The sequence below is a fragment of the Hyaloscypha bicolor genome (genome assembly GCF_002865645.1).
Source record: "Hyaloscypha bicolor E unplaced genomic scaffold K444scaffold_52, whole genome shotgun sequence".
Lineage (NCBI taxonomy): Eukaryota > Fungi > Ascomycota > Leotiomycetes > Helotiales > Hyaloscyphaceae > Hyaloscypha > Hyaloscypha bicolor.
In genome coordinates, this window is record NW_020194554.1 from 1,177,054 (window position 1) to 1,199,595 (window position 22,542).

Consider the following 22,542-nt stretch of genomic DNA (forward strand, 5'->3'; position numbering starts at 1 on the left):
GAGTCAATCTCTGGTTCGAAGCCTATCACCTTCACACAGTCAGTCCAGCTCCTAGCGGATAACTTCCCAGAAGCATTTATTGCACATCGCACTCAAATTTTCACGGTTGGGGACATTGAGACATCGACTCGATGCGGAGTGTTGGTCTCGAATGAAGAGGGTGGCCGGCTGTTCGTCCCATTGACCAAGATAACCCAAGTTCTCTTCGGAAAATAAATCACTGTATTGAATCTACCATTTCATGTCTCGAGGTCCAGTAAGGTAAAAGGGCCACTCTTGGCCTTTCCCCCTCTCTCACCTCCTCGTCCATCAATCCGAATCCACCTTCCCAATTTCTGCCTCGTCCACCGGTTTCTGCACTCTACACAGCCAAAACAGCCACTCCTCAACTGGTCTCAACCCAAGCAGTACCCAATTAACCTCCCACCCTACCCCAACAACAAGCACTCCCACCACGCAATCCAAAACCCAATGATTCGCAGTTCCTAGCACCGCGAAAAACATTGCCACCGGATACAAAGGCGCAATGATCCTCACAAGCAAATGTTTCCCGCAGACAACTAAACTGAGCCCAATCAACAAACTGGTCCCGAAGTGCAGGGACGGCATAGCGGCAAGCGTGAGCTGGAACGGATTGCTGGCCCAGAAATTCGGCCCTCGTTCATCGACGGGGTGTAGAACATCGACGAAGCCGTACGATTCTGGCATCAACCGAGGAGGACTGCACCGATAGGCGGTTAAGACGGCAAATGAAAGAAGGTTGTCGATTGCTATCGTCCGACGGACTTTCTGGTATTTGGAGCGGGGGAAATACCTGCTAGTAATGAGCAATAGGGAGAGGGGGTAGAAGGAAGACCACATACGTATACCCGTATCCCAAGAACATTATCCCGGCGCAGATATGTGCCAGATAGAGAGCACACATCGCATCCATAACCCACGTCTTACACCTCGTCAGCACAAACCGCTGGCAGCGGTGCTCGAACGCAATGCCGAGCCATTTCTCGGCGTTCATGATCCGCACAGCGTTTTTCCTTGCGGTTTCCTCGATCGCGGATTTTCGTTCGGGGGTGCTGGAGATGTATTTTGCGCTTGCGGCGCGGAGGAGTTGGTAGGGCCAGTAGGTAAATGCCCAGTACAGTATCTCAAGGACAAAAGGAAATTTAAGGAAGAAACGGGATATCAGGCCGGTTCGGAAACGAGAGGTATCGGGATAGGATGCCCAGTATTCGATGCGGGAAGTCCTTTGTCTGGGCATGCCGGTTCGAGGGAGGAGAGGAGTTGTTGCGAGCCCGGGGTTGGAACTTCCTACCTTGCTGGCAGGTTAGCTTTGAGATTGTATGGGGAGAACTGCGTACACTCCACGATCTTAATTCTCGCGTCTGTGTTCTGTTGATGAGCGCCGTAGCCGTGAAGATCAAGAAGATGGCTGCGTTCTCAAAAGTCAGTTGATATCCAGAGTTTCCGTGGGCAGTGACGTACCCAAAGGCTCAATCACATCCTTAATTCCTCCAATCCCCATCCTCAACTTGACCGAAGGTCTTCATCAAGCCTCGGAGACTTGTTTCCTACGAACGGAGACAAATATTTGATCTGAGATTCAGCCACCTGAAGTACGTCTACAACAGTACGCCATGTTTCCGCGCCTATGTCCCGCCGGTTGTCCTTCCGCAAGAACCCCCAAAGCAAATTATGGGAATGATGTAAATGTGAGAGAACACGATTGGTACGGAAAGGTCCACCCACTAAGCCCCATACCTTAAAGATTGGTGAGGCTGAAGCCGTTACTGGTTCCCAGCGGTCGCTAAACCGTGGCAGTCGTAAGATGCCCCCACTGATTTGCTCTTGGCACAGTTGAATGAGCCGGACCATCCGAACGGGTAGTAAGTCACGCGACCGTACCTAGAAACCAAGGTAACATTGTTTGGTGGGGCTGAGCTTTGATTCGTCAGTCTCCGCCGAATATGGAGTCGGGGGATCAGGGAAAAGGGGTTCGCTTAATGGCTTGGGTTTGTCTGCAACTGAGAGGAGGCACCGGTACTCAACAAAGGTTGGGGATCGATAGAGATGATAATATGATCCATGTGAAAGGTATCGATGCCGAATCCAAGGGCATCTTTCGAATCAATTAAATATGTTATCGAAATTCAGGATGATTTTGGAGCAGAAAAATCCTTACCTTAATAATTTTGATTCCAACAGGAAGATTGAAATGCTCCGGAAGTTTGAGACCATGAAAATGACGAACAACCCCCGCCCCTGGACGTTCAGCATTCTAATGTGAATTTAGAAGTAGAGGTCGTGCAGCACTCACCAGAGAAGAAGGAACTCTTCAAAAATGGGGGAGAGTGAGCAAGGCATGGCATGAAGAGCAAGAAGTCATATATGCTCATTGTATAGGCACACTCTAGATCTTTGTATACCTCAGGTACGACGTGACCTTTCTGACCTCTCCAAGCCTTTTCTTCGTATCCTCAGTACTCACTGTTGGTGGTACAATGACATCGTCACCAACTTGCCAATTGATGGGCGTCGTAACGCCCCTCTTATCCGCGGTTTGCAACGAATCAATAACTCTCAAAACATCAAGCGTATTTCTCCCACAATTAGCAGGATACATCATTGTCAGACGAATCTTCTTTGCTGGATCAATGATAAAAACAGAGCGGATGGTGAAGGCAATGCCTTTCTGATCGATGTTCTCCAAATCTTGCGCATCTAACATATCGTATAGGAACGTAATTTACCGATCTGCGTCTGCGATAATTGGAAATTGAAGATTCGTATCGGAGATGTCGTTGATGTCTTCAATCCATTTTTCGTGTGATCCAAGGTCATTGGCACGCTGTGGTCTGGTCAGCAATGTCTCAACACCATCGAAATTGCTTTCGACGCACCAAACCTATCATCTTCACACCTCTCTTTTCAAACTCATCTTTCAATTTGGCAAATGCACCCAATTCCGTGGTACAAACTGGGGTGATGTCCGCTGGGAGTTGGATGGCAACAATCCCCGGCTCGGAAGCTTTATGCTATGACTTGAATGATAGCCATGACTGTAGCGTGTGTGATACAGAACTGGGTTGTTGCGGTGGGACCTACTATCAGATATCAACTTCGGTCACCGTTTGCAAGGATGGTTGCGTGGCAATTAATGGTGCGGGTTGTCGGGCTGGCACATGTGCTTATGGGAATCCTCAGTCAACAACCGCCATTGCCTCCGAGACGGCTGCTTTGAGCAGCACTGGTACCAAAGCTACTAGTAGCTGGGCTCCTTCAACCGGAAACCCTTCATGTTCTGCTTTTGATGATGGGGGCTTGAGTCGTTCTGATAAGATTGCGCTAGGCTGTGGAATCGGCGTTGGATTTCCTGCGACGCTCGTGATTCTTTTCATGTGCGTTAAACACCTTCGCAGCCGCTGAGACCGACCAACACAAATATCAGGTTCTTTCTCATTTTCGTAGCGTGATGTTGCAATGGCACTGGGCTTTGCGGAGGCACCACCGAACAACTTCTCTTCTTAAACCAGAAAACCTTTTGGCGGATAATGGAAACAATATTGGCCGGCGTAATTCAACATTATCACGACATTGGGAATAGACAGGTGTAACGTGCACCTTCTTTGTCGCAAACTAGACCGTACCTAAATGGCTATTATTTGGCACTGAGGAAGTTCTCAGGAAAGGGGTAAATAGGGGCTAATTTTTCGCTAGCCGAACCCAAGAAATGATGATGGCCTCGCGTGTAGTAATGGAATGCGAGTATTTTACGAGAGCTTATAGGGCATGTGGCGTTGATTGGTGACATTTAAAATGGGGCATATCCACTTGCTATCACTTGTCCCAGACCGAAGCTGGGCATCCAGGTCACATCACTTTCTCCCTTGTTTTCCTTCAGACAGCCGGCGCCAAACGCTCTATACCGACAGAGCTCAATTCACATCTCCCCCAGACAGAGTTCTAATGAGCGCCGTCTGCCACGATATACCCTGTCTTCTGGCCCTTCTCCTGGACTTGCAAAGGCTCTATATGCTCGACCCCCTCCAAGCTGGCGTTCGATTGGTCGAGTTGCACGACACTAAGCTTTTGAGCTTCCTTTGCAGTAAATGCAGCATAATAATCCACGTCATCGTATGCCCCCATGCCCCCAACTGGGAATATTCGCATCGTGATATAGAAGAGCAGAGCGCTTGTGAAGAAGCCTGTATGCAGTGTAAGTCTCGCAAATTTGCAAAATTCAAGGGAGCGAGCACGTGGCTTACCAAAGAAGAATGCCATGTAGTAGAGCTGGTATAATGGTCTTGGTGCATCGGTCGTCCCCCTCACAGTGACGATCAAACCCCCTACAGTCGGAACCCAGCCGGCAAGCCATGCAGGAAGAACACGCGGGTTGAAGCCATGCCAATACCAGTAGGACGTGTCGTGCGTACGGTATAAATTACTTAGCTGGATCTTTCTCCTGGGGAGGATAAAGAAATCGCAACACATGGCACCGATGAGTGGCGCGAGGAAGACTGAGAAGGAGCTGAGGACAGTGATAAATGTCGCTGCTCTGTTGATGAGCTGCCATGGTTGGACGACCTGGGTGAAAGTCTCGTTAGTGGACGGCAAAGGTAAAGGTCGTGTCAAATCTCACCCAGCATGCTATGAATGTAATGACGGCTCCCTAAGATTGGTGTGTGAGCGTACTGTCGTTAGTGATTATAGATATTGCATACCCTTCTAATGTCAATATACCGGGGGAAGAGCCCCGCGAGATCAATACCGCCAGCCACGGCATTACCCTCCGCAAAATTAGCCTGAATAATGGCTTCCTAGAGAGTGCACCAAGACTTACGCAGATCTTTTCAAACATAGCTGTCAAAGCAAACCCCGCCGAGAGAAAGAACACACCGACTCTGGCCTTGGAGGATCCTTTGCCAGAATCCATCATGACCATGAGTAGATCAGGAGCTAGAACACGAAATCAGAAAATCTGATCTAGGGTAGTGTTGACAACAAGTAAAACTTACGATTCCAGTAAATCTCCCCATAGATCTTCTGGCAGGCACTCGTCGTCACGAGCCCCACGAAGCTGACCTACATCATATCAGCCTCGACGTCTTCGTGTCTTCGCGAAATGCATCCTGGTTAGTTTAACTTACAAAAGTGCCAACTGCCCAAACAGATGCGATGGAACCCGTGACATAATGCTTTGGTGACTTTGCATATCTAGAAAAATCCGAGCCATTGGTGATGCCAGCTTCGCCCCGGTCAGTTGAGCTCCTCATGGTATAGGGGTTCTGGCTTGCCTGCAATTCCCCCAATCATCTGATTGATTCCCGACATCATGAGCCATGAGACGTTCCATCTACTCTCCGAGGGGATCTTTTGTCCTTCCGAGAAGACTGGGCCGACACCTTTGGCCACCGCTAGAGACCAAATCACTGCAGTTGTTAGAGTAATCGCTGGAGAGGGGATATATCGAACTTATTCATGCACATCATTCCCACTCCGCAATAAATGGAAACCACCTGGAAAGGAAGTTTGAATTTCTCGGGCCGGATGAACAGAAATGGAAGAGAAACTGTCCAGAAGACGATGAATCCAACGAACTGGTAGGTGGTTGTGATTGTTGACATACTCGAAGGCAGCGTGTTCTCAATCGTGGCGAAGGATGGCCAAATGGCCGTGACGCAAACCCTAGGCGTTCAAAATCAGCTCTTGACTGCGTTTTGCGTAGCAGATTTTCTCACGCAATTAATCTACCTCCGTTCCAACCTAAGATGGTCAGCGTGCTCACAGACATTTGGCTGAAGACTTACACTGAACAGCAGTCCAGATGAAATTCAGCAGGATACGTTGAAGCAGGGGGAAGTAACTCCCACGCATTCCCCATGTAAATCGATTCTGGATTGTAAACCCGATATGCCATGTCAAGCCACACCAGGCCACTGCAGTCGAAAACAGAGCGATAAGAGCTCTTGAAATGATAATCACTGCCATGGACTGTCCTACCGAAAGTCCCACGGCTTTTGCAAGTCAGTGATTGTACCCTTCTTCTGCAGAACCAACTTCAAACTTACTCAGGTAAGTATTTGGAGTCTGCCAATTGCTGACATTGAGTGATGAAATAGCCCAGTATCCAAAATAGTGAAATGCGCCCCATGTTCGCCTTGCCGGTGGTAGAGGGATCAGATCTCTGTTGCTCCAAGAGTCGGTCTGCTCATGCTGAGATTCATCGCCCTTCAATCCCAATTTCTGCTTCACGGCCCGCAGGCGAGCCGAAGCCATGTTTAGCAGTGTGAACCTCAGAGGGTTGAGTCTACTCAAGTGATCAATAGCTGGTCTTGACCTAAAGCGATTCTAGAGAGGCCCAACAAGGGTTGGCCAAAACAAACTCTGACGATGCCGTATATATCTACTATTTGGTCTGCATGCAAGATCAAGAGTGGGAGCAACAGCAGATAGGTTATCTTGCTTCCTCTGTCAAGGAGCTCCGTCAACAGCTAGTGGTGCAACCATCACCTGAGAAAGCTATGCCAAATCGTCTGTTGCATCGCTGATGGGGTTGATTGGTCAAGATCAAGATCGGCAAATGGGAGTACAGCATCATGTGGGGACCCGAGATAAAGCTCTATGTCCCGAAGGTGCTCTTTGAGTTCACAGTTCATAATCATCAATCCAGTTTGAAGATAGGGTAACTGATAGGCAAATGTTGGCCGTGGCCAAGTATGGATCCTCTTGGGTGGCCGCTCAAAGGTGGGATAAAACTTCACTGAGCTGTGATGGCCCCTATAAGAGGAATAAAACAAGATTGGGAGAAAACGAGAAGTAGAGAATGGCAGCTTTTTGGATGCCTGGTGTTATCTCGTCCGGGAAAGAGCGACATAGAACCCCTGTTTTGGGAAATGTCGAAGTTGCATGCTCGAAAATCAACAAAAGCTCATCGCCAAGTAGTGCAAGATGACAACAGTTCAGGTGCTTCTGATAATTCTTTCTGGAACATCGAGCTTGAAGGATTTGACAACTCCACACCAGCCACAAAGCCAGAGGGTTTCGCCCATCCCCAATATCACCAACGAAGAGCAAAATGTTCGGAGTGTATCGAACGAGCGAGCGGGCGAATGAAATATAATGTTTGGTTAGACGCATTCGTCGGACCTACAATTGTCAAACTATAGTTATTGGGAAGTACCATGTCTGCACGACTTGAGACCGTTTGAACTGTTGAATGGTGCCGAGGTTAAGCAAGGAAATTGGAACGAGCAGGACTCGCGAATAAATCATATTCCAAGCATGGTCTTCCTTGTTCCTTTGATCTGCATCTGTGACGCCTCAGTTTTGGAGAAAAGGGGTTGAAGTGGGGAAGAAGGACTTGGTTAGCGTCATCGCTTGCAAATCAGGACTTCCCTCCCACCGCTCCCCTCCACGACCCACGACGCTGAACTTCTCACTCTTCACAACAGAGGATATTCAAGAACTTTGCGGGGCTATGGATAGCCACAACCCAAACGCCACCTGCCCTACGTGATGCTGGTGTTCAAGAAACATTCGCCCCAAGGTATCATTAATTTCGAGAGCTGACAGAGCCTGACTCCGCTAAGGGGTTTCAGAAGACCAAAACCTCGCCCTAGGACGAAGTTTCATCTGATAATACGAAGTGCCGCGAGGATCACCCCGCGGCCATCAGATATGTCGCCTACTTCATTTCGCGTCCGAAGCTAAAAGAGCTCTTCAATGTTGAGATGGCAGGTGAAGATGCTTTCTCAAAACCAAGTCTTGCCCTCTTCCCTCACACACCTCGTCGTCTTTTCTCAAGTTGTCAATTCTAATTTAGCAGACTGATCTGCCCTTCCATTCTTTATGTTCTGACCTATCCTCGCTGCAATATTTAAATTCAAGTTACACGCTCATTCGCGCCCTTCTCGACGTCATGAAAGGCTTCACTCATATTCTTGTTGTTTCCTTTGTAGCCTTCAGATCAGTTTTCGCGATCCCAGCCAAAGGCAACAAAGCTGCAAATGCTGCAGCCAGCGCCGTTGCGGGCATCACTCGAGGTGCATCGACTATTGTTATGAAAGAGGTTGGTGGTGTACCGGGAAACGAATGCCTCACATTTCGGAACAATGGTAAGTCTTCGGTACATTTCCCCTTACGGGGATCTTAGTCCTTCGTTGAAAACGCCGCAACTTTCGGCATCACCACGAAACGAGCCCTGGGCTGACAATTGCTTGTAGGTGAGATTGTTGATGCAGCATGCGTAAACACCTCCGCAGATCGTCAAGTCACCCCCTCAACCAGTGCTTCGGGTGCCGATGTCCTCCTGGTACAGCGTAGCTTCGACGCTGGATTTCGGCCCGATCTCGTTGGGAAGCAGGCGTGCGTGGGATTCAATGGAACCGATTTTAAGGCAGTGGATTGTAATGCCTCTGGTACTCAATTTGTGAGCCTCGTTGGTGGGCAACTCAAGTCTGGAACAGCATGCCAAAGTGGACATGATTCAGCTGCACAATTGACGGTGGACTCGAGTGGGAGCAAGTGCGTTGGAGTCACGATTACCACAGTGACGCCGGCAGCTCCATGAATACGATTTCTTGATCATCTCACTGCTGAACTGAGGAGCTACGCCGATGCGAGACATGTGCTCAGTATAGTGTCGTCAATTAATCATCCAGATATCCTTGGCATATTGGACGATTTGGTCTTCATGAGTCCCTTAACTAGAGTCTTGAGCCTATGTGATATATTTGAGTCCTTTCACGATTACTCTGATTATAATGTACCGCCAAACGTTCATCAAACGTTCGAATATATGTATTTTCAGTTGCAGTTTGAGAGGAGCCGGAAACTCCGTTTCGGTTCTGTATCCGTGTTTGAGGTCGACTTAAGATCACGCTTTAATCTCAGCTAGATTGAAACGGACCCCTTGGAATACAACTGGCCCGAATCAAAACTTCACTCTTGTGAAAATTCCAACACCTCAAATATTCTTCATCGGCGGTAAATCATTTGCAGGCCTCTATCGCCACTCCCAAGTGTCAAACACGAGACCGTCTCCACACAGAAATACTGAAAGGCTGCAACTTCTGATCGTCCCCGACCGTCTAATACACAACCGCAGCTCCCTCGTTATCTGACACATTCCACAATGTCATTTTATTGATTCCTTCTGCATATCTCTGGATAGCTCATCCCCGTCCGTCGGACTTCGGATGTCAATTCACTCGACATTATTTTACGAGAGTGGACCCACCAACGCCCAGCTCAAGAGGCAACTCGACAATGAAGTTGCGAGACACACCGATCTAATTAAGAAGTACAGCATCGCGACCGAAAGGCTGTGGGCGCTAGAAAGGGCGGTCGTCAAAACTAACAGTGGGCACGATACTGGGCCAGAAGGAGATTGGAGTCACTGGAGAAGAGAATGGGAGGTAGGGCAGGGCATTTTGAAGCGGGTGAAAAGGAGCTTGGAGGAAAGCGAATTAGGGTCTGATGCATGCCAACAACGGTGTGCTCACTTAATTACTACCTTTAATACACCGACACGTCAAACTCTCTGTATTGTTTGTTCCAATGGCCGGTATCATTAAGCAAACAACCACCTGCAAAAGATGAAGTTGCTCGGGCTTTGGAAGTCTTCCTGGGTTTCTTTTTCTCATCCCCTCTGCAGTATCAAGGCTTGATGGTCACTCTAGAAATTTATGCCAACTTATGATAGAGTTACCTGTAAGTATAAATTCTGGGGATGATTACCCCCCTTTCCGGGGCTCGGCTTTACCCCACGTTCTGGGGAGAGCTTGGCGAGTTCGGCTTGCAACGGCTTTTCTTGCATTGTTTCTGAAGAATGAACTCAACAACCTCCATCTAAAGAATGGAGGAGCCTTTCAATTGATGAGACAGCTCTTCTGGACTGCATAATATCTCACTCCCAATGATTCCGGCATCAAGATCTCGGGCGTTTGCCCGCGCAATCCTCTCCTCCCACGGCAGCCGCCATCTCTCCTCGACCTCGAGCACACCCATAACCTCCGTCCTCATAGCCAACCGTGGTGAAATCGCCCTTCGAGTTGGACGCACTGCTTCTGAGTTAGGCGTACGTTGCACGACAATATACACGGATCCGGATGCACACTCCCAGCATGCCCTATCGAGCCCCTTCGCGGTAAACCTCGGCGCTGCCAATGCATACCTCGATGGGGAGCGGATTATATCTGTAGCGAAGGAGCAGGGCTGTGAGGCTTTACATCCGGGATACGGCTTCTTGAGCGAGAATTCCGCATTTGCGAAGAGGTGTGTGGAGGAGGGATTAGTGTTCATTGGCCCACCGTGGAAGGCCATCGAAGCAATGGGGAACAAGTCGCGGAGTAAGGATATTATGATCAAGGCAGGTGTGCCTTGTATACCTGGATACCATGGAACAAATCAAGAACCCGAATACCTATTGGAGGAAGCTAGGAAGATTGGATTTCCAGTCATGGTCAAGGCTGTCAAGGGAGGTGGTGGGAAGGGTATGCGGATTGCTTTTAATGAGCAGGAATTCCTGGACAAGTTGGAGAGTGCTAAGAGTGAGGGGCGGAACTCTTTTGGGGACGATGTTATGCTGGTCGAGAAGTACATTGGTACACCTAGACATATCGAGGTTCAGATATTCGCAGATAAGTACGGAAATGCTGTTGCATTAGGAGAGCGAGATTGTAGTCTTCAAAGGAGGCACCAAAAAATCCTGGAAGAGGCTCCAGCACCAAATCTGGCAGAAGATATCAGACAAGACCTTTGGGAGAAGGCAAGAGCAGCCGCATTAGCTGTGGGTTACGAAGGTGCCGGAACTGTGGAATGTGAGATTCCCACGCCAAGAACCATTGAATATCGCTGACAGGCCATCTAGTCATCTTTGACAATGATACCAATGAGTTCTTTTTTATGGAAATGAACACGAGACTCCAGGTTGAGCACCCGGTCACTGAAGCAATCACTGGAGAAGACCTCGTTTCATGGCAATTTAAGGTTGCTGCTGGCGAACCCTTACCCCTTGACCAAGAGACAATTGCTCAACGGATATCAGAGCGTGGATGGGCTATTGAGGCTCGTATCTATGCCGAAAATCCCAGCCAGAATTTCATGCCCGATTCTGGCAAGCTCATCCACCTTCGCACACCTCAGATATCTCAGAGTGTTCGGATTGATGCTGGCTTTATTGAGGGCGATACTGTCTCGTCAAACTATGATGGCATGATCGCAAAGCTCATTGTCAGTGGGCCAACAAGAGAAGTGGCTATAGGAAAACTGCATGCTGCATTGCAGGACTATAAAGTCGTTGGTCTAAGCACCAATATCGAGTTCTTGAAGAAGATTTGCAAGAGCCCTGCCTTCATCAGAGGCGAGGTCGAAACTGGATACATCCAAAAGCACAATGGCGAACTCTTTGCCCCGGAATCTGTGGAGCCAGAGACTTTTGCTCAGGCTGCTTTGGGTCTTCTAGCCAAAGAACTGTCTGGATCGGGAGTCCCTGCTTCCCAGGGCCCACACGGACAAAGTATCGGATTTGCCCCAAGCAGTCAACGCCAATTTACCTTCCTTACTTCGACAGGCTCAGATGCGGAGCTGGTACAGGTGTCTATCAACCAATCGGGTAGAAACTTGTTCGATGTCATCGTGAATGGCCAGGGACTTGACATGACCTACACAAACGTGATTTGCGAGCCACTCGCTCCTTCTATTTCGACTTTCTTTCCCCATACCCGAATAGAGAGCACAATTATAGCGGATGGTGATAAGATCACCCTCTTCCAACGTGGTAAGCAGACACAACTGACGTTGGCAACGCCGAGCTGGTATGAAAAAGCCCTCGGGTTGAAGGATGTTGCGAACAGCATTTTGGCGCCGATGCCTTGCAAGGTTCTGAGGAATGAGGTGAAAGAGGGTGATGCAGTGGAGAAAGACCAAGCTCTAGTTGTGTAAGCCTTGCTGTTTTTCGTGGCCGTGGATTAATTCTAATCTTGTTTGGACAGCATTGAAAGCATGAAGATGGAGACGGTCATCCGATCGCCTCAGAAAGGCGTTATTGCCAGACTAGTTCACAAGGAAGGAGTAAGCATGTCCAAATGTCAAGATCCATTCGTTTCAGCTAACAAATTCCAGGATATTTGCAAGGCTGGGACTGTCTTGGTGCTATTTGAAGAAGTAAGTAGATGAGGCTGTTGCTTCAATAGCGGCGAACTGACGGAAAACAGCAACCAGAGTAAAGCCTTAGGTACACCACGAGACCCCAAACTTATAAAAATGAGACTACGTCTGTACGATAAGTGGTTATGGTTGAGTGGCCACCCTGGCTTGAGGTGAGCAGCGGAGGATTTTGCAAGGGACTGGGCGAGGCACAGATTCTTTCTAGAGAGAACCATCAAAATAGAAACTCGGTCACAAGCAGCTCCAAAGTCAAAGATGCAAGAGGGTTCGTTTATTTGTTGCTTCTCATTCCTACAGTTTCTGCCCATTGCTTCCCACCTCAACAACTTGGTCAATGCCCTCGTACTCTGGTAGCCACAAATCATATTTCTTCCGGATATCCGGGCTCACAAACCTATCTCATCTATTAGTTCTGTTTACTCTCAAATCGAGTAGATATTTTGCTCACCTGCCGCCAATAAAATGCCTTCCCTTAAAGTACTTCACCAACGGTTTCGGCGCCGTCAAACTGACCAACACTTCCGGATTGAACTTGGCTCCAGGTCCCTCCTTCGGCGGCCCCTCTTCGATGTTCCAGGACGAGGGTGCGTCGACTGATGTCACAGGGATTCGGGTTTCTTCTAACGCACGGATGACTGCAGGAAAAGGCTCACGAACTTCGCCTGAAAAGGAGAATCCTGGGTATGTTATTAGGAGGCATTGAAGTCAGGGAGGGAAGTGGTGAGAAGACAAACCGAAAATGGCGTCGATGACATGATCCGTCTCTTCCAGTGCGGTGGGAAAGTCGTCTGTGAACGGAATATTGAGGTTTTTGAGTTGGGTCGAGAGACGCTGGGCTTGTCAGCTTGGGATACCATGAGATAATGGGACAGGGAGACTAGAGGAGCGTTCACCTGATACAAATCATTCTTGGCTTGCTTGGGGTAATAAATCATCGGTTTGTAGCCATAATGCCAGAGATGTCTCGCAGCAACAAGTCCATCACCACCTGCTCTCATCAGCTCTGAAATTTCACACCTCTTCTCTTCATCCATCTCATAAACTCACCATTATTTCCCGGTCCACAAGCTACTAAGATCCTTCTTCCTCTGCTTGGTGGATGAATACGATAGACTGCAAATAATTAGAAAAAGAGATGAGCGAGAGCGGTAAGGACGCAAACCAGCTTGAGATACTGAGAGCCCAGCGAGTTCCATAAGCTGATCAATGGAGAAGGCTCCGATGCTCATGAGATCCTTGTCCAGAGCAGCGGCATTCTTGGCCGAGAGAGTCTACAAAAAGTCAATGATGGACATCGATGCGAATAATTCCAAAAGGAACAGAGAGCGTAGGCTTCCGACCTTCATCGCCATGATTGTGAGTTGAACTTTGAGGACTGGGAATTGGTTTGAAGACTAATTCTTTCGAGTTTGAAAAGCAAACACGGGATGGGGAACTCTTTTCAATAAGATGGGTATCACCATCACTTCAAATCAGGACCCATTTGTTTAATAGACCCCTCACCTGATCCTTGGAGTGCTGTGATGCTGTTGACATCACCCGCTTCAGGGCGGAGCTCCGCTGGAGGCGGAATCTCGGCATCCAAAAAAGTTCGCGGCTTCAACCTCACTCCTCGGCGAGCACCTCCCAGCAACACCACCCATCATGGTTGTCAAGATACGGTTAGCCCGCTTCGGGCGTCGCAAAGCACCGTTTTATAACATTGTTGTTGCGCAAGCTCGGTTCGTTCTCCCCCTTCCCTGATGGACTCCTTCCCAAGAAAGCACAGCTAATCTCTTGAACAGGACAGCGCGGAATAGCAAGCCGATTGAGGTCCTTGGTATGCCTCCTCCAATGCCCCCCCTCTATCATCGACCGATCAATAACACAGAACGGAGGCCGGATGAAGGAGAATTGGATTTGAAGGTAGAGGACACAGGCTCATAGAAGACAGGCACATACGACCCGATTCCCAAAGCGCCAATAGACGGAGAAGGGAAGAAGTGGAAAGATGTCAAACTCGATTCTGCGAGGGCAAAATATTGGCTTGGTGTCGGGGCGCAGCCGAGCGATCCTGCGTGGAGGTTATTGAGTATGGTATGTTTGATCCTCAGTTCTGGATGTGCCGTGGAAGTTCTGGACCAGGAGCCTGGATACGGGCGAAAGAGAGATATTCAGGAAGAGAAAATGGGAGAAGCTTGCTGATTGAAACGGTGCAGGCTGGATTATTGGAGCCGAAGTATCGACCGAAGGCTTGAAGAAGGTGGAAAGATGGACCCAGACGTAGAGGGAGAGTGAAGAGTGAAGTGATGCGGTGTATAGCACTAGGGGCGTTTGATGCATGATGTGTATACCAGAGAATGGCGTTTGGGAATGGTGTAATTGTACAAAATGGATCCCGTAAAAGGCGCCTCGTTCCCGGGTTGTTCCCCACGATTTGCAGTGAAGAGGCAAATTGAGTTGGATCCCTGAAATAGTTTTGAATGGCCGGGAAGGACTTGAGACACTGGAATTGCCTCCTCAAATTTCACTCCAATGCGGTCTATATTGGCCAATCAGTATTCCGTCAATCATCTCGGTGTCTATATTGTGTTCTATTCGTCCCCATATTTACAGAATTTTCTTGTCTCGGTATGTTACTGAAGCGAGATCTTCAACAGATGATGCCCCGTCCAACCAGTATGCCCAAACGCCTTGCCATGCTCTAGAAGAAACCCAAGAACCCAGTGTAAAATGCGGAATTTAATGCGCGATACCAGTGAAGAAAAGATTCGTGCTCAAACACAGAATCATGACAAAAACGCCATAAATGGCTAATCCCAGAGCTAGCTTTCGTAATAAAGCTGTTCGCCAGGCTTTCGACCTGAAAGTAGGTTGTCCCGCCAACTCTTCCTCTTCGTCAGCGCTGTCGTCCTCATCTTCCTCCTTGGTTAATCGTTGGTGGTGTATTGATTCGGGGGCTGATATTTTGTAGTAAAATAAGCCCGGCAAGATGAAGCTGATACTCGTGCTTCCCGTGCTGCCTACGTAGGCAAGAACTTTGTCGAGCGAAGATACTGTCATTGCTACCGTGTAGCTGAGGATAATTATTACCGTGGTGATGATTGCGAATCTGAGTTCGCCAATCGTATCGTTCCTCGCAATAGGTCGAGCTGGACTGCCTGTGAGTAAAGGCACTGTTCTCGATGGTGAGCTATTAGGTGAGTTACGTTCGGTCTTAAAGCTGTTTGGCCGCCATTTCAGAACCGCGTCAACGGATGCTCGACATGGATGCACCTGAAGAGGATACGAGAACATGACGAGAATAACAATTGCTGCTTTGGCAATTGTTGAGGCAATCGAGGGGACATCTTGGAGTTGTCAATACCGCCCGGAATAGTTCTGAGCAAGGGACTTACACATCCCCACGATATTCCCTTTGACAGCGTTGCCAAAAGATAGATATCCCGTAATGGCAACAAGGACATAGACTGATGCGGCAGAGCCAATACTTGCTGCAATGACGCTTGTGGTTCTGAGACAGTATAAGTAACGGAAGAGATCAGAGATCTGAATTTTATGAACTGACCTGCGGTGTGAATTGTCTTTGATCTCATTCAGAATAGAGAACATCTGTACGGGTAAGCACCGTGACGGCTCGTCAGGTTGATACTTACATTCTGGTGGCATGTATATGCAAAAACAATCACTGGGAACTTATGAAGCGTAGAAACAAGTCCCGCCCATTTGATAACCCTTATTGGTCCTCGGTCGGCCATTGTGTCTCCTTTTGCAAAATGATATACTACAAGGACGACGAGGTATCCTATGGATATCAACGCTATGATGCTGGTGTATTTCAAGGAATCTAAGCGGCGAAGGAAGGAAAGGGGGATCACAACAAGCCTGGCAATATTAGCAACAAGAACGAGCGAAACAGAAGTGATGGATGCATACATAAAGCAAGTAACCCAGAAATGTCTATCGACAAGGAACGGGATAGCATCCGCGCCTTCATTGAATCCTCTAACAACATCCGGCATGAGGTCTCCGATGATAATCAAGTAGCTCACTCCCACACCAAAGCATTTGATAGCAATCGCAGCATCGAATACAACAGCCGCATTTGGATATGTGATTTGCGATAATGCAAAGAAGGAGGATGTTCCCCGGTCGAGATATCGCGCGCATCGAGTTTGAAGGTATAACCCAAAGGCTGCTGTAAGGCCGGACCATACAATCACCAATGTCCCTAACGTTATACCCATGTTGGACATGGCCAAAGGCATCGCGAGGGTCCCGCTGATGAAGTTAGTACTCTCCTCTTTCACGGGTCTTTCGGGCAGGTGGATGGGGGGGGGGAAGGTCTCTAAGGGTGTGTAGCGAGTTCGGGCAATGAGAGAGGGAAGAGTTAAGAAATCCAATTATCCTTACGCTCCAATGACTGGGCAGTTGTCAGAACGAAGACTCAGAAGGGGATAGAGATACATACTGGTATTGAGCAAGTTAACAACACTGCTTACCCAAGAGGCCTGTCCCGTGAAGTTCTGGTCCTTTAAGCTCCGGCCTGATCGTCTCCTGGAGCTATATCATCAGCCTCGTCCAGGTACCAGTCTCCTGCCGGGAACGTACCTCCTCCCTCTCGCCGTATCCGACGAGCTGCTACTTGAGCCTCCAATTGCGGAATAGTTGACCATATTGGTCGTCAGTCCCACAACAGTCGTTCGATGGCTTGAAGTCGCACATGCGCTGCGTGTGGAGAATACTGCCAGACCACGACAAAAGTGGATAGACAGTGACTGAGTGCCGGTATCAGAGCAATTTAAGGTTGCTGTCGCATGCTGCAGGCAAAGGTCGCAATGAATATACTCAGCAGAATTGTTTGGCGTAAAGGAACGGTATTTATGGACCTCTGGAAAGGTATGAGGTTCACTCCAAATGCTCGTGTTGAGAGGACAGCACGCTGGGCACGAGCCATGGAAAGATCACGTTAGCTGCAGGGTCAAAGAGCGCTAAATTCAAGCCACAGAAGGAAGCCGCAGCCTTGCCGACAAGCCACAGTTCTAGAAGACTGATTTTCCTCTTTGAACATTGGACATCAGCTCAAAATCATCCTAACGCAATCGTGATGGAGAACACGTTCGACAAGACGGCGGTAGAGACGATTGATCTTTTGGAAGCGCGATTGCGGAGAATCGAGTATGCAGTCTGCGGTCAAGTCAATGAGTCCACTCTCTCAGGCAACAAGACATCAGCAGCACGGCGACTTGCTGCTCTAGAGTATTCACTTCACCAGCTGGCCTCGAAATCAAGAGTGGTTCAAGAACTCTTAAGGCTACGTGAGTTTCTTGCCACTAATCTGATCCCTGTCTAACCTCTTGTAGATTCTAGACATCCTGATCTCTTCCAATCTCTGAGCTCAAATGACTTGCCAACCACATTGGACGCCGAGAGCCTCCTATCCATCATCATGGCCTCAGCAAGCACGTATCCCGCTACCGCGTCGCGTCTTACTTCTATCCTCGACGTGCCGGTCCCACCGGCTGAACTCTCAGCCCAGCTTATTGACCTCCAACCTCGAATTGCCAAAGTCGAAGCACTTCAAGCCGCGCAGAACGCAGATATAGCACAATTGAGAGAACGGAGCGCGGCTGTTATTCAACGGTGGTATACAGTGGATATTTTACGTGCTGGAGAAAGCTGGGCGGAGTTGGAGGGAAGGGTTGAGCAAGTCGAGCAGAAAGTGAGGAGAACTGCTCTGGCAAAGAGGCTGGATGACGACATGGTCTGAGATATCGTCTGGCCTTACCTGATGCGAGAACCACAAACATCCCAATGTTTCGATGCCAAGGAAGAGGCAGAGCCGCTTTCTTGGAAACGGCTGAGAAGCATGTCATTGTTGCTTGGACACAATCATGACACAGTATGACGATGCACCACAGTGCGGAAGAAGAAGAACCATTCCATCACAATTGGATGCGCTTTGCTCCTAGGGCTGAAGGAACATTGCTTTTGGGGTATTTTGGAGGTTTCCTGGTTCCAGATCCGGCGAAACGGCATGACCGGAGGGGCGCTGTTCCGCGTCTCATCATGCGAATGACACCTTCGGGTGGGGTTAGCTTTTGAGAATATGGGCATTTCCACTTGGGGGTCTGAGTTCGAGGATATCTTTAATACCTCATGAGATCATTATCAATGCAATTGACGATGATGTCCCTTCTCGTCCATGCTTCGTCAATGGTTGAATGAAGGCATTTCAGTCTTGCCTCCCTGAAGTAAAGAGGCCACTGCTGAGCCCGCCAGATCATGTGTCCCATAAAGAACCTATAAAGTTGAATGAGTACAAGGAGGATCTGAGTACAAATAAAGCCATTAATAGCAGCATGCTTAACTAAAGCAGGCAGGTAGACAAACGCATCTGCCGACACACTTCACCAAAAGCCTCGATTCTGAGATCAAGACACTTTCAAGTATCTTTGAAAACCAGCTCTGTGCGCGCATTCCAGAAGGTCACAAGCACTGCGAAATCCTCAGGAGGTACGCCTCAGATCCAGGTCAAGGCGTACATCTCCACGTGGTTCCATCCGGAGAAAATGAAGCTGATCTGCAAACTCTCTCCTTGGGTGCACTTGGGTGCACACTCCCACGTTTCTAAACAAGGTTTTGAATTTTGGAGGATCATTTAGGTAATGATCGAAGACAGCCAGGAGACTCCCCGTCATGATTCCAATGCCAAAAGCACTTTGCTGTCGTAAGCTTCTATGAAGTTGCAGGAGTCCCCTCCCGTTGGGACCGGAGCTTTGAGCCACAGCTGAGATGTGGAGATCACAGCCACATTGTGGCAAACTCCCCCTCATTCGAGTGGATCGAATTCCGCTTCGTCTCTCCCTGCCAGGTTTTGAACAGAATCTTGACTTCAACCCCGCATGTGTGCTGTCGTTGGCAAAGGTCTAGGCCACTTAAGATCTCATAGGGCGGTCGATCACTTGAAGGCAAGAATTCCATAAGACTTTGTCTTGCCCATCCTCCTCGTGGATATAAAGTATCGTGTGAGCTTGAAACAGAGCCACCATTCCTTGAACCCCTTCAACGTCCGTCCCAAATTCCTCACCAGCCACGATCGCCCCCCGAGGCCCATCGCATTGAGCTGTGCCTCAAAAAGAGACGCGGGGCGCATTGTTCAGTGTTTCTTTCTCCCGGGGCGCTTTGCTTGAGCATAAAACACAGTTTTTTTGTTTGCTTCCGTTGCATAGGAACAGCAACCACTGGATCTGCCGGCTGGCCTCATCTCCAAGATTCCCTCACAGCCAATCGAATCTAGCGCTGGGGAGATCAGTCGGAGGGACAATCCCCGAAACCCATAAACTCGAACTCGAAGAAACGACTCGATCTCGGCCACGAAGACGACTCCCTGCATCTGTTCACACCAGTCACGGCCAACATCAACTCAGCACGTCTCATCCCCTCAAGGCTCATTATTAGCAGTCGAGGTCCGTGGTCTTATTAATACTTGTAACCGTGGGAGGCACACTGGCCCACAGCCTACAGGCCCACTTCGCCCTGGAAATTGAAACGCGCTGAGCCGGAGAATAATCCGCCGCGAGAAAGATTTGGTCAGGGGCAATAATAATAATCGACCGGAGCCGACGCCACGAATTTCGCACGTTAAAGCGTAAAGCGCAAGCACTTAAACTCAGAAAGCAGCAAGCCAGCCTTACGCCGACGCGGACACCGACCCGTCACCCCAGGGGGGGGAACCAGCAAAGCTATCAGGTTCAGATTCAGGTACAGCACCGTACTAGATAGAAACAGAACACGGAATCGAGACGGCGCCGCGCAACCCGGCACATCATCAATAGGGGCTCGATTCTTCTCCTCTCTTTCATTCACCAATCAGCCCCTTCTCCTCTGCCCAGCGGCCCAAGCAAAGCCGCGGTCCAATCTCGCGCCGCCAGACAGACTTCAGTCCGGCCTGCGGCGGCAGCAGCAGCAACAGCAACAGTAACAGCTACAGCAGCAGTACCGCGCGGATCCTCGCTGCTCCTTTCGTGCTCGCAGCGTACCAAAGTGCCTTGTCTCTTTCAGGCTTCTGGCCCCTGGCCTGGCTTCTGGCACCTCTGCATCTGCATCTGCATCCGCATCTGCATCTATCTGCTTCTCCAAAACTTGACCTCTTCTCGCCGCACGCCCAGTCTGCCCAGTCATTCATCTCGTCTGTCCCAGACCACCCGCCCCCTCGCTAATCCCGCACTGCCTGCCAGCCTGCCAGCCTGCCAGGCTCCTCCTTCCTTCATCATCTTCCATCAAACCTTCGCCCACTCGCGACGCTGCACACTCACACCCCTCCCGCTCCGCTTCTAACACCCCTACCTCGGTTTTCGTCGCCTACCAACGTGTCCCTCGACGTCTCACATTCTCTTGTCTCCAATCCAATCCCAATCCACGACACTCCTTCAACCGCAACATTTCCCAATCCCCTCCTTTGCTGGACCAGGCTGTCAGCATCGTGAGCACTTCACGACCACCGCTCCCTTCTGTTAATCACGAACGGCTCCAGATTTCTTGGCTGAGCAGCGATCCCAGCACCAGCCACACGACCACTCCAGCTGAAACGCCCACGACCGCACCATATTTTCCGCCCATTTTTGCTTTGTTGTGTGCATAACGACGATACTTTTATCGATCGACTGAGTCGACCTCGATATTCGTATCGATAGAAATAATATTCAACTAATTCTTCGCGTGAGGAACGAACGGTCTCATCGCCGATCTTCCCTATGCCATCTTACGGCTCGCTACATTCGCCATCTCTCCGCAAAATGAACGGCGGCATGGACGGCAAAGGGAGAAGGGCCGGTGGGATGAGATCGATGAGCATGGACAACATACTGGGTGATCCTTTTGCGCTTGCAACAATTTCCATTGCTACGGTAGGTTCAACTCCTTTTACTGTGCCACAGCATCCAGATCTCTAGACTCAACCTGACTGACATCCAACAGCTTGCATGGTTCATTGCGTTTGTCGGGTCAGTAATTGCGACTGCTGAGGAGAAGGCAAACGACCAATTCCCCAACTATGCGTGGTTCGCCGTTGCGTATATGCTGTGCGTAATTATAGGGGTATTTGTGGTAGTAGCATCCGATACTACACAAACATATCACGTAGCTATCGTTGGGTACCTTGCTTGTGGCCTTGTATTGACAAGTTCATCCGTCAATGCTACGATCTATTCCTCCAATGGTGCGAGAGAAGCATCCGCTGCTGGTCACATCTTGCTTTCTATGGTCAATGTTGGTAGCCTCCTCTGTATTGTTGAAAACATGCTAACATGGACCAGATTGTATGGATCTTCTACTTTGGATCAACACCTTCAGCCGTTCCCCGCGCCTACCTCGACTCTTTCGCGCTTCATAAAGACCACAGAACATCACAAGGTGGACGAGGTATGACCGGCAATTATGGAAATGGACGACCAGACACATCCATCTCCTCAAACGTTCCCCCGCAAATGTACACATCCGCCCAACTCGGAGGATTCGAGACATCATCTCCGGTAGCAGGCTTCACAGGAGACCGCAATTCATCTCAACCCAGATTTGGCAACGGTGCCGCACCAGCACCAGCACCAGCACCAGCAGCAGCAGCAAGCAACCTTGCCACAAGTGGACCGATGAGCACCGAACCAACAGCAGGGGAAGTGGTAGCACCGACTGAGTACCCTTACCGAGCGAAGGCCATCTACTCTTATGAAGCCAACCCTGATGATGCAAATGAGATCTCCTTCTCCAAACACGAAATACTAGAGGTTTCTGACGTGAGCGGACGGTGGTGGCAAGCGAAGAAAGAGAATGGAGACACGGGAATTGCACCTTCGAATTACCTGATTTTATTATAAGACTGCTTTTCAAAGTAAAGGCAAGGGCTTGGATTTGGGACCGACACACTTGACACTATTATTCCAATGGGATGGGGAACTATTTGCAGATGCGAATGGAACAAATACTAGGGCTGGGAAATTGGGTGGTATACGGAGTGGAAGGAGTTATGTAATAAGTCTATGTGTCATGATTGGTTTCCTTTGTTCTTCACCTCTCCAACAGTCAACCTTCACCACGTCGAAGTCTATACCCAGCGCCACCGACTCGACCACCACCTTTCTCCGACCAGCAATCCCTTGAATACACGACGAAAAGATGGAGCAATGGGAGACAGCTAAAGGAGAGGCTAGCTTGGCATAATTCTGGCGTTGTGATCGTGTTGCTTCGAGGGTGGATGGCTGGGAAGTTGCTGGATGGGACTCTCGTTCCTCTGTTCTACATTCGGCAAGAAACACTTGCTTCTGGCGTATAGGCAATGAAGAGATTCTTACGACTTATAACTGCACTCTTTCCAATCTCCCCCTTTTCACCCTCTATCAT

The 22,542-nt window shown here is 49.2% G+C and overlaps 10 protein-coding genes across 10 annotated transcripts; 5 read left to right on the top strand and 5 right to left on the bottom strand.

Moving 5' to 3' along the window:
* Window positions 1-206: 206 nt before the first annotated feature.
* Window positions 207-1,687, bottom strand: K444DRAFT_556890 (uncharacterized protein). The gene is made up of 4 exons (XM_024876765.1): window positions 1,483-1,687; window positions 1,359-1,429; window positions 864-1,312; window positions 207-814 (listed from the first exon to the last, which is right to left on the bottom strand). The coding sequence occupies exons 1-4, from the start codon at window positions 1,520-1,522 to the stop codon at window positions 310-312; spliced, it is 1,065 nt and encodes a 354-aa protein (XP_024740206.1). The 5' UTR covers window positions 1,523-1,687; the 3' UTR covers window positions 207-309.
* Window positions 1,688-2,407: 720 nt separating this feature from the next.
* K444DRAFT_641555 (thioredoxin-like protein) lies at window positions 2,408-3,457 on the bottom strand (the record flags this gene model as incomplete). The annotated part of the gene is made up of 3 exons (XM_024884633.1): window positions 2,408-2,718; window positions 2,903-3,017; window positions 3,431-3,457. 3 exons carry the CDS (start codon window positions 3,455-3,457, stop codon window positions 2,408-2,410), a joined length of 453 nt encoding a protein of 150 aa, XP_024740207.1.
* A 411-nt stretch (window positions 3,458-3,868) lies between these two features.
* On the bottom strand, window positions 3,869-6,273 carry K444DRAFT_651338 (uracil permease; the record flags this gene model as incomplete). The annotated part of the gene is made up of 11 exons (XM_024885702.1): window positions 3,869-4,202; window positions 4,263-4,581; window positions 4,637-4,666; window positions 4,719-4,784; window positions 4,838-4,953; window positions 5,013-5,079; window positions 5,145-5,242; window positions 5,292-5,350; window positions 5,470-5,682; window positions 5,783-6,011; window positions 6,066-6,273. 11 exons carry the CDS (start codon window positions 6,271-6,273, stop codon window positions 3,961-3,963), a joined length of 1,647 nt encoding a protein of 548 aa, XP_024740208.1. The 3' UTR covers window positions 3,869-3,960.
* A 1,191-nt stretch (window positions 6,274-7,464) lies between these two features.
* Window positions 7,465-8,761, top strand: K444DRAFT_661324 (uncharacterized protein). The gene is made up of 3 exons (XM_024886573.1): window positions 7,465-7,543; window positions 7,599-8,111; window positions 8,220-8,761. Exons 2-3 carry the CDS (start codon window positions 7,916-7,918, stop codon window positions 8,564-8,566), a joined length of 543 nt encoding a protein of 180 aa, XP_024740209.1. The 5' UTR covers window positions 7,465-7,543; window positions 7,599-7,915; the 3' UTR covers window positions 8,567-8,761.
* Window positions 8,762-9,913: 1,152 nt separating this feature from the next.
* K444DRAFT_523023 (3-methylcrotonyl-CoA carboxylase-like protein subunit alpha) lies at window positions 9,914-12,174 on the top strand (the record flags this gene model as incomplete). Its single annotated transcript, XM_024874249.1, has 4 exons — window positions 9,914-10,817; window positions 10,868-11,936; window positions 11,991-12,069; window positions 12,121-12,174. The coding sequence occupies 4 exons, from the start codon at window positions 9,914-9,916 to the stop codon at window positions 12,172-12,174; spliced, it is 2,106 nt and encodes a 701-aa protein (XP_024740210.1).
* A 282-nt stretch (window positions 12,175-12,456) lies between these two features.
* K444DRAFT_641558 (YjeF N-terminal domain-like protein) lies at window positions 12,457-13,517 on the bottom strand (the record flags this gene model as incomplete). Its single annotated transcript, XM_024884634.1, has 7 exons — window positions 12,457-12,559; window positions 12,614-12,842; window positions 12,900-12,996; window positions 13,059-13,153; window positions 13,213-13,278; window positions 13,328-13,436; window positions 13,506-13,517. The coding sequence occupies 7 exons, from the start codon at window positions 13,515-13,517 to the stop codon at window positions 12,457-12,459; spliced, it is 711 nt and encodes a 236-aa protein (XP_024740211.1).
* A 292-nt stretch (window positions 13,518-13,809) lies between these two features.
* Window positions 13,810-14,402, top strand: K444DRAFT_641559 (ribosomal protein S16; the record flags this gene model as incomplete). The annotated part of the gene is made up of 4 exons (XM_024884635.1): window positions 13,810-13,886; window positions 13,950-13,984; window positions 14,099-14,241; window positions 14,364-14,402. 4 exons carry the CDS (start codon window positions 13,810-13,812, stop codon window positions 14,400-14,402), a joined length of 294 nt encoding a protein of 97 aa, XP_024740212.1.
* A 484-nt stretch (window positions 14,403-14,886) lies between these two features.
* K444DRAFT_522953 (uncharacterized protein) lies at window positions 14,887-16,703 on the bottom strand (the record flags this gene model as incomplete). Its single annotated transcript, XM_024874243.1, has 6 exons — window positions 14,887-15,494; window positions 15,543-15,658; window positions 15,713-15,756; window positions 15,801-16,029; window positions 16,081-16,440; window positions 16,612-16,703. Coding segments are annotated over 6 exons (1,449 nt in total), but the record flags the coding sequence as incomplete, so codon positions are not given.
* Window positions 16,704-17,251: 548 nt separating this feature from the next.
* On the top strand, window positions 17,252-17,914 carry K444DRAFT_641561 (uncharacterized protein; the record flags this gene model as incomplete). The annotated part of the gene is made up of 2 exons (XM_024884637.1): window positions 17,252-17,462; window positions 17,508-17,914. The coding sequence occupies 2 exons, from the start codon at window positions 17,252-17,254 to the stop codon at window positions 17,912-17,914; spliced, it is 618 nt and encodes a 205-aa protein (XP_024740214.1).
* Window positions 17,915-20,942: 3,028 nt separating this feature from the next.
* K444DRAFT_523183 (high osmolarity signaling protein sho1) lies at window positions 20,943-22,019 on the top strand (the record flags this gene model as incomplete). Its single annotated transcript, XM_024874266.1, has 3 exons — window positions 20,943-21,053; window positions 21,124-21,414; window positions 21,462-22,019. 3 exons carry the CDS (start codon window positions 20,943-20,945, stop codon window positions 22,017-22,019), a joined length of 960 nt encoding a protein of 319 aa, XP_024740215.1.
* Between the last annotated feature and the right edge of the window lie 523 nt (window positions 22,020-22,542).

Bases quoted from the DNA above. Each gene is read 5' to 3' on its own strand.
- K444DRAFT_556890 (XM_024876765.1), bottom strand. From the start codon at position 1,522: ATGGGGATTGGAGGAATTAAGGATGTGATTGAGCCTTTGG. The intron at 1,430-1,482 runs GTACGTCACTGC...TTGAGAACGCAG, and splicing joins GGATGTGATTGAGCCTTTGG to CCATCTTCTTGATCTTCACG. The intron at 815-863 runs GTATGTGGTCTT...CATTACTAGCAG, and splicing joins TTCTTGGGATACGGGTATAC to GTATTTCCCCCGCTCCAAAT.
- K444DRAFT_661324 (XM_024886573.1), top strand. From the start codon at position 7,916: ATGAAAGGCTTCACTCATATTCTTGTTGTTTCCTTTGTAGCCTTCAGA. The intron at 8,112-8,219 runs GTAAGTCTTCGG...AATTGCTTGTAG, and splicing joins CCTCACATTTCGGAACAATG to GTGAGATTGTTGATGCAGCA.